The 16,017-nt window shown below is 36.3% G+C and overlaps 2 protein-coding genes across 4 annotated transcripts in view; both read right to left on the bottom strand.

The window, feature by feature from the left end:
* Positions 1-14,826, bottom strand: part of LOC5571857 (adenylate kinase isoenzyme 5) — a 65,400-nt gene extending 50,574 nt beyond the window's left edge. For all 3 annotated transcript variants that reach the window (XM_021847235.1, XM_021847242.1, XM_021847243.1), the window contains exon 1: positions 14,714-14,826. In XM_021847235.1, the coding sequence (XP_021702927.1) occupies positions 14,714-14,804 (91 nt within the window). In that variant the 5' untranslated portion in view covers positions 14,805-14,826. The remainder of the gene's footprint in view (positions 1-14,713) is intronic.
* LOC5571861 lies at positions 14,804-15,804 on the bottom strand. Its single transcript, XM_001653735.2, has 2 exons — positions 15,398-15,804; positions 14,804-15,338 (listed from the first exon to the last, which is right to left on the bottom strand). The coding sequence occupies exons 1-2, from the start codon at positions 15,565-15,567 to the stop codon at positions 14,846-14,848; spliced, it is 663 nt and encodes a 220-aa protein (XP_001653785.1). The 5' UTR covers positions 15,568-15,804; the 3' UTR covers positions 14,804-14,845.
* Between the last annotated feature and the right edge of the window lie 213 nt (positions 15,805-16,017).

Raw genomic sequence — 16,017 nt, 5'->3', positions numbered from 1 at the left:
AAATGTTTTTAACAAATTGATCACTTACTGCATTGTGATAGTGGCTGCCAAGTAATCAATATTCGCTCACGATAATCAGTGTTTGTGAACTGATGCTCATCCGATTCGCAAATAGAGCAAAAATTGCAGTCTGAGCAAGCTCTGAGAGAGATTGGGACCAAAATAAAATTTAAAAACACTGACATATTCGTCATTGTCCCTGAATCAATTTCAACTATATAGATATCTCTCGCATACTCTGAGATAACGCCCTAAAAGCCATTGGTAACCATGTATGTAGTTCGTTGTTTCTGAGGAAGTGAAGGAATAAACATCCAAACCAACATCGCTGGTAGGTAGATAATGATACTTTCTTCACCATAGAGTTGTTAAACAACGTGTAAATCCATTCAAATGCTCAGAAACAATGAACTACACACATGGTTACCAATGGCTTTTAGGGCGAGATCATAAGTTATGCGAGATCTGTAGGTTTAGCGTCGAGTGTCTATGGCAGTGGCCTCATCTGAGTTGACAGCCAGTCCTAGAGAAAGAGAAAAAGTGCACTCGGAATCGAGCGATGACGAGTTTTTGAATAATTGACCAAGGAAAAATCCGTAAAAATCCCAATCCATCCATCACACGAAAAGTCGAAGAGGGTACAAAATCACACGTTACTTACTAGCTAGCGGTCGCTGTTGATTTTGTGTTTCATTTGTGGATCGTTATTAAAGGGTCTCCGAAGCGCTGCAGCTGAGATTTTTCCCACAGCATGTGGATGGTGCGGTGTGTATGAATTTTTCATCGGAACTGGAAACTCGAAGTGGTACCAGGTAATTATTTTCTTATACGTCTTAGATTAGAAGGAAGGAATCGTGCATGAAGGGCCTCGAACCGAAAGGGTTATGTGACCGAGAAATCGACGAAATGTGATGGTTTCGTTAGAAATCCTCGAGTGGTTAATGTTTAATCGATACAAAGTGTGGCTGTCGAGTCTGTGATAGTCTAATTTGGACAAAAATATGTGGTTTTAACCGTGAACCCGATAATGGGGCAGTGTTTGCCCTTCGGTCAACATTACGTGAGTTGATGAAAATAGACTAATGTTATCTTCGCTAAAAAATTAAAGAAATCGCTTTGTTCTGTTTGCCAAATAACATCTATATGAACGTGAAAAATATTGTGTAAGACAAAAATAAAACCCTCAAATTTGTTTAATTGGAGGACTTATGACGCGACGAGCACTAATTTATGATGATACACAGCATCCGCATAAACATACACTTACCACACAGCAGAAGATGAAGTAATTGAGAATGAGATTGATCAACCGAGAGATTTTGTTTATTCACTCTGAGAAGCTAGGGCAGCGTGTTTTATTTTTTTGCTCACCAGCACGTGGTAATTATCATATATTCGTATACTTATGTAGATACGGCACTAAGAAAAAATGTTCAGAGAATTATTTTGCTTATAATGTCCGATACGAATAGTAAATCAAGCAAAGATGTGACGATTATGCGTTTCGGTTGAATGAAAGAGCACAAATGAAAAAGTGTGAACTTGAGTTTACCAGAATTTTTAAAATTGTATCGGAAATGAGTAGTTAACATATTTAATAAACCCAAAAATGTTGGACTAATCTCATAAACAGTTCGATTAGTGAAAGCTTTTTGAAACAATCACAATTTGTCAGTCAACATAAAAAATGGAAAGAGTTGTACAAAGATGTTTAAAAAAATCCAGTAATTTACTTATTCTAAAGTATGTTTATTGTCATATGACGATGTATATTTTAACCAAAATTGATTTAAAATTCAAGTTGTCTGATTTAATTGATTTAAAATTCAAGTGCTGTAAAAATTTCATTCAAACCGGTCCATAAATAGATCCCAGTTATAAGCTTAACAATGTTGATTGTTTTGTATGGAAAATCAAAAAAGCAATGTTTTGACCAATACCGTATACAAACGAAGGCCTTTTTTGATAAATTAAAAGCTTTTATTCATGAAAACATTGTTTTAAAGAACCGACACTATAAACATAAAGTTTCAAATAATAGTCAACGTTCTCCTATGACTGTAATTGTAGCTATGATTTCAATAAGCCACTATGGCAGCCAAACTCGAAAGAGTATTTTTTAATTAAAAGAAGATAAAAAGTCGAGGGAAGGATTTGAGGTATTTGTGAGGTTTAACCCAATTAATTAAGGACACCTATAGTGGTTTTATCCAACAAACGCGCAATCTTCAAATTTTCATAATTTTTGCGCACGAGGGGAGAATGACATTTGTGGTGTATTAAAGTAATAAAGGATCATCAATAGCTTGGCCTGTTAAATTCATTCATGGAGCACAACATTGTTCCACTTAAATGGAGACTGGTCAAAGTAAAAGCTATTCAAAAGCCAGCGTCTGATCACAATTCATACCGTTCGTTCCCTATTTCGCCATACTTTGATGTCTTCATATTTTGAAAATTTTTGTGTGTTGTAGTAGTTAGATTTAAGATATATCTTGATGTTAACGCATTCAAAAAGACTTCACTCTTCACTCTCGGCCAACTGACAACTTCCATTATTAGCTATATGGGCCTTCCCCAAGGCTCATGTTTAAGTCCCTTGCTTTATAATTTTTATGTTAAAGATATTGAAAACTGTTTGGAAGAACCATGCACGGAAAGACAACTTGCATATGATGCTGTGGTGCTATTGAGGGCCTTTGAGCTGACATCTTGCAAAGACCATTGCAAAATTCCCTTGATAATCTATCTACTTGGGTCAGAAATTTAATAATCAAGTTTGCACCGCAAAAAACTCAACTGGTAGTTTTTTATAGGAACCGGAATCCAGCCCAGTTAAAGCTTCTACACTTTGACTTCAAAATATCTTGGGGTCTGATTTGATTCAAAATGCACTTGGCGAATCTATACTTAGTATTTGGTAGAAAATGCCAATAAAGGATCAATTTTCTTCAAACAATTACCGGAACATGGTGGGGTGCTCACCCGAAAGACCTCATAGAACTCTATAAAACAACAATTCTCTCTGTTCTAGATTATGGATATTTCTGTTTTATCTCAGCAGCAAATAGACATCTCATTAAGTTGAAACGAATTCAATATCATTGTTTGCATATCGCCTTAGGGTGTGTGCACTTGACACATAATGCAAGCCTGGAGGTACTGGCAGGGGTTTTACCACTAAAGAATCGATTCTGGGAGCTCTCGCTAAGAATGTGGAGTGAGCAACACAATCGATATCGAAAATATTCAAACTGAATACTCAGTCAAAATTCATCAAATCTTTAGTACATGTTATCTGACATAAGTCTTCCATGTTATAACCCTCCACGTGTACTCTTCACGAATTCCTCAATGAAACAAGCTATTCATGGAATTCCAGATCAACTTCGATGTATAACTCAACGTATTTTCAACGCATAGTACCAAAATGCCGATTCCTACCCAGGTTACCAGAAGTCGCATTACAGTTCACGTAATGACTCGTTCATTCATACAAATTTCATCACATCCGCACTACACGGTTGATGAAATTGTCCGATTGATGAGATTCCTTGCATAAAATGCTACTTTTAGAATTCGTTTGTGCATTTCGGTTTTGTCCCGCATACTCGTACAAAGTAAGTCGAATCAATCCGCAGCAGCTGTCAAATCAACATTTGTTATCATAAATGAAATCGCATAAGATTACAGATTAGTTCACAAGAAAATTTAATTTCTATAATTATTCAAAGGTTTATTTTAGTAATTCTAACTATTCAAAGGTTATTTTTAGTAATTTCGAAAAACAAACAAAATAATATGTATATGTCTCATTTTTCTGTAAAATTGGAATAAGAGCTTATGCCGATACTTATTGTGACGAAATGTCCCTAGTTTGTTTAACGAATTTATAAATGTAACATTACCACAATACAAATTTGTTTTATCACTAGCATGAAACGAGCTCAGCAGTTGGTAATCCGTCCTCGTCACAATCTCGCACGCAAAAGTTGGGATATAAAATCACTCCGATGGCACGTGAAAACAAGAGTGTACGGAATCAAATTGCGACACACACAAATATTTGGAAAAATTCGCACGTTCAACGAATCATCTTCACACAACTTAGAGGGAGTAAAATAAAATATTTCATTAATATATTTCCATGTTTGTTCTGTTTAATTTCAATTCCATATCCAAATAGACGAACTTTTCGCTTCACATTCTCAAATGTTCTGTACTACACTTGGACCAACATATTTTTGCGTGGCAGTTCATTTTTTCTTCATTTCATTCCGATTTCACTTCCGTAGGAGGCCGTAGGAGTACCTGCTTCATGATGGCCCAGTACTTTTAAATTGACCGCAGTTCCAATGCGTTGAGGGAGTTGGGATGCTTCGGTACGAAACTGGCCTCCTTATAAAATCGAAGGACCATCGTGTGATCTCAGAAGAGAAAGTAGACGCTTTTGGAGGCATTCCTTTTGGTACATCTACCCATTGACCGTTCCAGTTGCCAAGAATGGGGTGCTCCGTTTTCCACACTAGAAAATTGCTTGCCAAATCATATTTATTATGACAAACTTTGACATCTTCTGCTTTCTAACGTTTTCAGGGACATCATATTTATGATGAGCAGTGATAAAAGCCCCGGAAGCTGCCGGAAGTCTGGTTTTACATACGTCTCATCATCCATAACGAGGCAATGTGATTTCGACAACATCTGAGTGTAGAGTAGGGCGCGGTTTATATTTCAATAGTTCTGAAACCAATATTATTTGTATGCTCTAATGAACTCAAATCACCTTAACCCCTCTACCGGCAGCTTAATTTTTACCGCCAAAAAAAAAAAATCAAATCGCGACAACTTTTTTGTTTCTCAATATTTTTGCACCATTTTTTCACAAGACCTCAAAAAACTCTTCTAGTTTAAGAATCCGTGTCGATATTGATCATTGGTGATCTAGTTTTGAAGATATTCCGATGTTCCTTGGGGAGCCGACATTTTCGCTTAGCTTAGCTTAGCTTAGACTGACTACACATATTTATCAATGGTTGCTATTTCGTGATTGACCGAAGTCACTAAAAATGCACAAAGAATCAACTAGAAGTTCGGCTGGGATTGGCCATAATCTACCGTTTTGATTCGTATTACGGACACTTAAGGCCTCAGGGAAGTTTAGCACAGCGTAGAGCATACAAAATAAATCATTATGTATGATTCCTCAGCATTATCGAGCGCTGGGAACCCTTAACTTTAGAATGGTGGGTATATAATACGCTTCCGCAACTTGAATAACTTAAAATAAATTGAAATGTATGGCCTTTTGATGATTCTTATTCCGGACGCTTCCTCACTTTTGCCTCATATTCCGGACACTTTGATTCGAATTCCGGACATCTCATGGGGCCCAGATAGCCGTAGCGGTAAACGCGCAGCTATTCAGCAAGACCAAGCTGAGGGTCGTGGGTTCGAATCCCACCGGTCGAGGATCTTTTCGGGTTGGAAATTTTCTCGACTTCCCAGGGCATAGAGTATCTTCGTACCTGCCACACGATATACGCATGCAAAAATGGTCATTGGCACAGTAAGCTCTCAGTTAATAACTGTGGAAGTGCTCATAAGAACACTAAGCTGAGAAGCAGGCTCTGTCCCAGTGGGGACGTAACGCCAGAAAAGAAGAAGAAGAACATCTCATGAAAATCATTTATAGAAAAGTCAAATCATCAATTGAAATCGTTAAACCGCTAAAGAGACGTCTAAGGCAGTTGGGCATTATTAATTTGCATACATATTTATGAATTAGCTTATAAAAACGAGTCGCAAAATAGTGAACTTTTGAACGGCAAAAATTGAAACATTTCGTGTGAAATGTTTCCCATACCGGACAAAGAAGCTGTCCGTAATATGAATCAAAACGGTACTTCAGTGTGCATAATTCAGTGCCTCTATTAATATTGGGTCAATAAGGGTGTGTAACCTTTGCTATTTGGAGACCGTGTTTGCCTCTGCATCTCCACAAAGTTACTGGGAGGGATGTTTGTTAATGGGAAGGATCGTTGGGTCACAGGATTCACTTTGATAAGCGATTAGACCATGATAAATAATTATTTGTGAGATATAAACATGTTTATATGTAAATATAATATATTCATTTGATATGAACAATTTCTATGTAGAGGAAAATTATGCCGACATTTAAGGTGACAAACCATTCAAAGTTTGTTGAACAAATACCTGAATGTAACATTCCTAACACTCTTATTCTTATGCCGAAACTTACAGTGACGAACCATCCAAAGTTTGTTGAATTAAGTGAACCTTTCGCAAGTCTACACTTGTAGTGTCGAACCATTCAAATTTTTTTGTATTTATTACAAAAAATAAAGGTAAAAAGAAAGGGGTTACGTCCCACTGTTATAACGATGAAATGTGCAGTCATATATATTGAAAAGATTAGAAATAGTAACATGAAACGAGCTCACCAATTGATCCGTCATCCTTGACTGAACAGCAACAATCCACATTCAGCTTAACTCGTTTGCTCGGCTAAATAAAAGCACTCAGAGAAAATAGGTGCGCGACCCGAGAGGGAAAACAACTGACGACTTCTCGGGCTTTCTTGACGAACGCGGCACTTTTTCACTTTACTCGTGTGATGCACAACATGTTTGATCCTGGCCCCGCAGGAGCAAGCGTCAAGGTCGAAAGATCAAACACTACTCTGTTCCTTGGGGAGCCGACACTTTCTACATAAAATGTCTTTGGCGGCCATTTTGTTTTTGGCCAATTTATCAAAAAATAAAATGTGTACTAAACAATGCCAGGTAACAAGGAGCTACTCTGAAAAAATCATACACATCGGTTCAGTATTCTTGGAGGAATCTGAAAATTACGTTATACACACTAAGCTCTTACGGTGAATTTCACCTTAACCTCAACAGCTGAACAGTTCGGTGAAATAAAACACCGTAATTCCGTCGAAATTTTGCGGATTCCGGTGATTTTTCACCGAATACTGTAAAAATTTACTGTACTCCGTTATTTTATTTCACCGAACTGTTCAGCTGTTGAAATTTTACAGGAATCCGTAAAATAATTTAAGTGTGTAAGGTTTTTAAAAGTTGTCAAAATCTGTATCTGTCCAGAAACATAAACGCTCATTGCTCAAATTTTCTAGCCAATTTTTAAACTTTTAGGACCATTATCTTCAAAATTAAATTACTGAAAACTTTGTTAATCATCGAATTTGTCTAAAATCGAAACTAATCTTAGTTAAAAATAGTTTTCTCCAGTTTTTTTCTCATTTCACTAAAAATTTCATCTTTGTTTGACCATAACTTCATAAATAATCAATCGATTGTGAAATTTTCCTACAAAATGGATTTGACTTAGTTATTAAACAAAAACTACCCAAAAACATTTTTTTTTGATGAAAAAATTAATCTTCTTTGAGCAATTCTCGCTGAAACCAGGCCGCCATCGGCACCCTTCCTCAGAATTCCAATTTTATTTCACTGATCGCTAGTTTCCGATAAAACTTAAGGGTGGTCCTTTTGGTTTTCTCAAATTGGTGAACCCCTCGTACGCCAGCTAGCTAAACAGTTTGCGAAAAAGCCCATTTTTTGATAAATATTGGGTATGTTTTCACGTGATATGTCTCACATTTCGCTTGGAACATATAGCAAACTTAGTGGCATCGTATAGAGAAAGGATATAGATATTATTTAAAGTTAAAAAAAATGGCGGCCATTTTGAATTTGGCTGCCATCTTGAATTTTGTTAGAAAATTCGTTTTTTCACCATTAGCGCACCGCTTGTTTTGAATTCTGAGAAGCTGAGGAAAAATTGTGTAAGATAGCTACAGAAACTAGGCGAGTAATAGTATTTACGTTATGAAATGAACGATTTTCTAAATCATATTCTACGATTTTGACGTATATGGCAAGTGCAATCATTTCAAACATTATTTTTGTTTAAAAACGAAACAAATTTTCAACAGTTGGTATTTTATTTGAGTCGAGTGAAGAATAAGAGTATTATTTTGAGTGATAAAATCTGGCGACCATCTTGGATTTTGACGCCATCTTGATTTTAAGTATTAGAATGAATTTTTCACCTTGATAGCACTCAGCATGTCGAATTTAGAGGTTAAATAATACATTTTCAAAACAATATCTCGAATATCTATACATAAATGAAAACTCGAATTTACTACTATACCATTAAATTGCACTAGAGTCTAGTGGAATTAAATGGTAGAGTACCAAATTCAGTTTTTCATTTACAGTCAACTTTCACTTCATTAATATTGAAGGGACCATCGAGTTAGGGAGGTATAGTAGAAGAATTAACAAGAATGCTAATGTCGCTACTGTTTGAGTTACCAACATCTAGTTTGCCAAGCGCTGACAGCCTGAGTACCGGGCCTCAAAGTGTCAAATCAATTTTAAAAACCAAAACAAATCATTGGCATTTAACAAACAATGAAAATCCTGAACTGAAGGTAAAAATAATTGAAATCAGTTTTGTGATTACAGCGCCACTAGCGTTCTACTACTAATATTTCTATTGGAGGTACAGAACACAAACCTAATGCAACTGCTATCCAAGGAACGAGATACGGAATATCGTGTAAGGGAGAGTTGACTGTATTTATGATTTAAACTTAAATGATAAAAAAATCAAAACCGAGAAATGCAATTGAATAAAAAAAGAAGAATATTGCGTAATATAGTGATTGATATTCAATCAAATCGAAAATGTTATTGTTTATTTTGTTATGAATAACTGCAAATACCTGCTTTCATTCCTATTAGCTGGCATCGAGCGATACAACCCAAGATTGTGTACATATGCAAATATCGTTATTTCTGTTTGCAGATCACCGGGAGCCGTAGCGAGTTATAGCGGTGGGTGGCTCAGCAGTAATTACCAATCCACACGTTAAACATCATACCATAGAACGAATCTCATCAACAGAGTGAGAGAGAAAGTGAGTGGCGACGCATGGACTCTAAGTAATCGCAACCCATTCCTACTTAGTCGCCGCAATCTTTCCGCGAACAACGCAATCAGTCTCACTTTACAGCTCGTCGCGCTGAGAGGTTATAGTGGTGCGATTTGCTCCAGCTGTGAAATCTCCCCGTGATTCCGCGCACCGGCACGAAGGCAGTTGATCTTCGCCACCCCCGTCAGAACTTCTTGTGGATTTTGTCCAGAAGGCGTGCCTAGCCAAGTTTGCAATCATGGTAAGTGCAGTGTCAATTATCATCTAAACAGAACGTTCATAGCAAATTATATGAAGTGATGAGGCGTGAATCAAGATTGCGACTTCTTACGAGACAGGGGGGAATTATGTAAGCAGGAAAAGTTATGATGATGGCGATATGAGAGCACTTTGAGGTGTTTGGAAGATTGCCAAGGCTTTAGTAGCCATTTGTCACAGATAGAACCTTGAACCTTGCTTTCAGGGCCAATGCCATGCCAGCCAATCGGTGTGCGTTTCACTGAATGTCTCGGTCTAGGATATCGCCAATTAGGTTTGTTATAGTTTCTAAAAATAAGCTCATTGGACCATTGTCGAGCGGTTTGCTTGGGATTGAAGAAAAACCCGCGCGCACGATTCGCGCGTTAGCTACAGTGGCATGTGATGTTGGGAGTGACGTTCGGCAAATGCGGATGACCAGTGAATGCGAGAGAACGACTTGTTTCTCAGTCCCTTTGTGGGTTAAAGTTTTTTTTAACGTTTGTGAAAATATTTTTCACATTGTCACGATTGTTGAAATAAAGCAGAAAAGTTGAGGGAGGAAACAGATGTAAGACTGGGTATGTGATAATATTATGGTTTATTTTTGGTTGCACCAAGAATGAAAATATTTGTAGTTCGCTATTATACAAACTTAGCATCTGTTCGTTAATTCGCTTCATGGTTTATTGGATGAAGTGATATATAATGAGGTAATTGACATGTGTTTTCAAACCGGAAAGATGGTTTGGATTACAAGTCAGCCACACACATACATTGCATTGTTTGTATTGATGCTAAGCAAAATTTCCAATCTAAATATTAATTTATAATTGCTTTTTTTGATGGTTAAAATACTAGTCAGTATGATAGCGATCAACACTTCATTCATTTATATGTATAAATATTTTAATATTTTTGATCAATTATTTGATTCTAGTATTTTGTTGTGCAAGGTCAAACTTACCCAAGATATGAATAAATTCGGGGGTAATTTAGATTAATTGAATTTTCATATGAAATTCAATCGAAATGACTATTTACCATATAAACCCCCCCCAGAAAATTGTAAAAAATAACTTATGTGATATATACAGAAATATTGTAGGATTATTCCTAACGATGTTTTCGAAAATCACTCGTAGTTTAAAAATACTAGTTACATTTACTTTTGAATAACAAACTGCAATTCTTCTATTCTATTTATGAATATATTTGTATCATCTGTCTAGAACAATTTATATGGCCAAATAAGGTACGATAATATGCTTTCAATCGGAAAATTAGTATATTTTGCTTTTTTTCAACCAATCTTAGATAAACCACGAAAAGTTTTGTGTGAATTTTGAAATTTTTTTTTTTCTTTTATATTTTTGTTTTTATATCAGAAAGGTTAAACAACTTTTTATGTGGATTAATTCAAATTTTCTATAGTTAATTTGACAAATTTTAGCTGGGAACGAATAAAGCTAAACGAAAACAATATTTGCGGATATTAAAACTTATTAAAATTCTTGTAAACAGTCTGCCAATATATGATGATAATACTTGATCCACTTACCCCACCCCATTAAAAGTAGGGGTAAGTGTACCATGTATAACATATCTGTATTTATTTATAAAAAACACATATTTTTTTTATTGTAATTCATCCAATTAGAACTAAAATGCTCACCATGTGTCGAAAAAACTAATAGTATTCGATTTTAGACAGAGAAACAATGGATTTTTGGTTAATGGAAAAATTTTTTTAAATAATTAATTTTTGCAGCTTACAAGTTTGCTTGTGTTATTGTACGTGTAGTACCAGTTTTGCAATAGTATTAGTGTGGGCGTAAGAATATAACCTTAAACGAAACAAAGGTGCGAAAACATTCAACATATTCAAGTTTTTATGCTTAATATTGACGAATAATCCACTTACCCCACTGATACACTTCCCCCACTGCACCTTATAAAGATTGTAGTATCTCTACATAGTCCACATAAATACCTATTCAACCATAGATTTTTTTTACGAGATAACAGATCGTCAAAGTGATTTTACGTCTTTTGGATGCACATAAAAGAAGCGAGCCGAATGACGTGAATTTATGTCACATTTCAAATTCCTGACATCGTTATCGTGTTCTTTAACGTGTAAAAGAACATATTTTGTTGAACACATCTCCAGGGACACATTTTTGTGTCGTTTTATCATTTACATCATGTGCCATTTAGTCATACTGTGAATTACGTCCACAGTGATTTCCATTATTTTTAAGAGCGCACATGAGTTGAATTTAAAAATGTTACAAAAAAAAAAACTCTGTGATGTAAAACTAGTGATGAAAGCTTTGAAAGTGTAATATGGAAGCTGATTTGAAATTGGTCGAAAAGTTCCGAAATCCTTACTTTGTTCAAAAAGCTTTCTTCAGTGATTTCAATGAGTTGGTGGGAATAATAATTGAAGATATTTTCTCCCTTTCCCCAAAATTTAAAATGAATGCTAATTAATTCCTGCAACAGCATTTGATAAATATTTCAGCGATACATTTGCTGTGAAGATTCATGAAGAAACTACAGAATTGGCTGAATTCCTAAAGATACACTTCGCGAAATTGTTGGAAAATTGAAGGAAAAATTCCTGTCAACACCAAGAGAACTATTCTTATAGGTATCCATGGAAGAATTATTGAGAACTCTCAAAAAGAATTCTTACAAGAAATCTTCGAACATTAATTAAAGAGAAGAAATTTCAGAGAAACCATTACAAAAATCTTAATTAAAATATAATCAAGTGAATCGGACTGGTAAGATACTGTGTGTTAGTTTTAACGATATGCTTGTCTAAGATTACTAATTAGATTCTGATTGTTTCAAATTCTTTCAAAGGGTTTTGGCATTTTTTGACAAGTTTTTTGATGAGTTTTTATCGAATCCTGTAATGAGTCTTATTAGATTTAATTTACAGGTATCAAGGTATCAAGATTTCTCATTCGGTTTTACACAAATTCCTTTTCTCGATCTCGTAAAACGTCAAAATCTTGATGAAAGCTTCATCACAATACATCAATCATTGTTCGTCTCATTGTTTCCAAACAATAATTTCTTACCGGTACAATATTTTCCGCCTCAAATCCGTCTGTCTACGTCATGTCACCCACAAACCATTTCATCTATTGTAAAAACATATGGAACCCGCGGCCATCACTCCTGGCAGTTATTCATGTGTCACCAGATGGCGATGGAGCACGAGTCCAAGCAGAAAGAACAAGCGGTCAGCGCTTCCGCTCCACAAACACCCACCTGCGAGAATGTGAGTTGCATGAGACCATTGCATTGCGATGATGATAAAACTTTGTTCAGCCTAGTGCGTAACCGCTAGCCTTTGCCTTTGGTTTCATGCAACTTGACTCTGATCGCCTAAAGTAGAGTGCCGTTGCTGCTTTCATTTAACACACAAGCTAACGCTCACTCGGCATATTTTGTAGTTTGACTCATCCGCACATAAATCCATAGATGTCACTTCCGTTGATCAATGTCATTTGATGTTCAGACAAACAAATATAAGATTTAGACGATTTTAGGGTTATACTATACATCATAAGTATAGAATCGCATAATCAAGAATTGCAACTCGAGTTTTACGTTACATGGTGCATGTATTTGTATGTGCTGCATTTGTATTTTGAAGCTTGATTTGCTACTAAAAAAGAATCGCTAAAGAAATTTCTCATCGATTCCTTGCAGAAATTTTCTACAGCGACTCCCATTTGAACTGACAGTTCTTTTCAACTTACATTTTTCAAAGCATTCAAAGTATTTCAGAAAAATTTGAATGCTTTGAAAGAACTGAAATCAGCACTCTTTACTTCGCAATTCTCTCAAAATTTTTCATCTACAGTATGGCCCATAAAAAAATGCGAAAATTGTTTGAACGTGAATTTAGCATCCCCATCCTTATTTTTATTGTCTTTGCTAGTGAATGTAATTTCTGATTATTGTAATATATTCTGACATAACTTCGCTATCCAGGACAATTGTTGTCATATTTTTCTTACTGTCCTAAATAATGTAATAAAGCAAAGAAGTTCAAAGGTTTTGTCCACCCAAAGCTAGAAACAGCGTCTGATTGTCGTATACTCTGGTGATAAACTTTCCACCTTCAAAAATCACATTTTATTGTTGAAAATTTGAGTTTGTTTAGTATCAGAGGATGGAGGAGTTCTTAGAGAACGTGTTTTTCATGATAACAATAAAATATTTTGCTAGGGTCATAGTTTTGAGGGCATTTGCGTCTTATAGGTTTTGATATGCCTTTATTTTTTGTTAAAGTTGAATCAAAAATAAATATGGAAGCCTATAACAGATTTTTGAGGATGAAATTGGTTCCTTCGGTTAGAGACAACTTATATCAATACTAGCTCATAGATTTTGAGCAAAACAGAGCCGCTTATCACACTTATATTAAGGTTCAATTAAAGCTCTCCAAAATGAGTCGTTTTTTTCGAAAGTATGTTTAACTCTACAATGACCCAGGTATGAACCAATTCTATCATTTGATATGGGCGTATGCTGGAGACAAGGCCTGTGAAGTATCTCGCGCCATCGTTGATGTTTTAGAAGCTTTCATCACACAGATATTGAACTTGACGTCCGCATGATAAAATTTAAAGGGATGTTTCCAATTTTTCTCTGGTAAGGTGAAAATAACAGATAAAAATCATGTCCAATGCAAAAAACTGAGTCTAAATAGATTAAACAATACACGTAATGAATAATATTTATGTTTCATTCATATTTTCCATGTAAAAACTACCATAAAGCATGATATAAAGATTTTCGCATTTTTTTATGGGCCATACTGTAATGTTCCACCCTGTGACCTTCACAAGGCTCCAGAACAACTTTACTGACAGTAGCACTGTAAATTTGTAGGAATCCCAAGATATTTCATAATAAATATTCCAGTTTTCGAGTAAAGCTAAACTTTTCGTGGTTCAGCATTTATCTGGGATATTGAATAACTTGATAAAGCGATTCCATACTTGTGGTGGTTGGTGGGTATTGCATACTTTTCTGATAAGCACTGCATTTGAAATGTTATATCCGTTTGTCTGTGGTCGTGGTGCAACTTGTATTGGAATATTTGCTATAATTATTAATTTTATATCTCCTTGAAACACAGTCGATGCGCGATGCCAATGTACCGATCATCTGGGTCCTCGGAGGCCCAGGCTGCGGAAAAGGAACCCAATGTGAGAAGATTGTAGCCAAGTACAACTTCTCGCACTTCAGTACGGGTGACCTGCTGCGAGAGGAAGTTGCTTCCGGTTCAGACAAGGGCAAGGAACTGCAGGAGATGATGAAGCAAGGCATCCTGGTTCCGAACGAGGCCGTGCTGAAGCTGCTGGAGGCTGCCATGGCTAAGGCCCTGAGCAGTACCGTTGGTTACTTGATTGATGGGTAAGACGGGAGAAGTTGATTTTTTGTTCTACTTACCATAACCGAATTTTACGTTAATTTCCAGATATCCTCGTGAACCAGCCCAGGGTCCCGAGTTCGAGAAATTCATCGCACCGGTGGACATCATTCTGTACTTCGAATGCTCAAACGTAAGTTTATTGAAATCCTTCAATCTTTGTGCACTAGTACAACAGTTGCAATAATCCAGAACTTGGCCATGTCATGTACGTACTGAATGTAGTTATCCAAGTAAGGATCCAAGATGTACTTCATCTTGTAGTACACTCCCTGACCATCTTTCTCAACAATCGAACAAATACTAACAATCCTATACCGCGAAAAGTTGTAACTCCTGATACGATCCTTAATGCTCTTGGCAATCTTCTGGCTCATCTCGAGGTTCTTCTCCGGATTGTAGATCCACTTGATGAGATCTCCATCCTCATCGCGAATGATGAACTGTGAACGGATCACCTTCTGCATCATCGCTTTGATTTTGTTCACACTGAACGGAGCAACGGCAATAGTTTTATCCTCTTCCTCCTTGTTGATGTAGGTGTTCAGATCTTTGGAAACATCTTTGTACTTGCTTTTGCGGTTTCCTAAGGCAGCCGTTAGCGTTTCGGAGAAACGCATACTCTGCGAAACTGGAGTCACTCCCCTGTGAAATGCGATTTTTGTCAATTCAAAAATTCCCGTTGAGGACAAATTTAAACTTACTGCTTGCCTCCACTGACTTTCAGAGAACCCCAAACAGCCATAGCTAAGATAGCGATTACGAAATTTGCACGCGCGCCAGAATAGAACAGTTTATCGATTTTTTGCCAGCGCTTCAATGCTGATTCGACCGTAAGACAACGAAGCTGCTGCTGCTGCACCTGTGTGTGCATGCAAGTTCAAACCCGAAATGATGCACCAAAAGTGCAGCAGTTAGCTTTGGAGGCGCCGATTTTTTTTCGGGGCAACAAGCTTTTGCACGAAAGTGTTCGCGAATCTGGATGGATGGTGCTGCTTCGGAATTGACCTATCAATTAGCGCGTGACACGTGTTTCGTGATTTCCGTGCCTTTCCGGTGTTGGATGAAGAGTGTTGTTTCTCGGTTTGCTGTGTATGGCAATGAATGATGATTTTGATGTAATTCTTCTACAAGGTAGCACAAAGATAAAACTTGAAATGGATACAACATATTTTGTCCGTACTTAATCTGTATTGGGTTATAAATGCAAATGACCTTCAGCATTTTTTTTATTTACTGCCATTACATTTATTATAAAAATCTAGATATTTCGGATCAAACTCAAAATTTATTACAAGTGCATAAAATTTAATAATTTAAGATT

The sequence above is a fragment of the Aedes aegypti genome, chromosome 2, assembly GCF_002204515.2.
Source record: "Aedes aegypti strain LVP_AGWG chromosome 2, AaegL5.0 Primary Assembly, whole genome shotgun sequence".
In the NCBI taxonomy this organism is placed as follows: domain Eukaryota; kingdom Metazoa; phylum Arthropoda; class Insecta; order Diptera; family Culicidae; genus Aedes; species Aedes aegypti.
The sequence above is the reverse complement of the archived record's forward strand: the minus strand, read 5'-3'. Positions and strand labels throughout refer to the sequence as shown.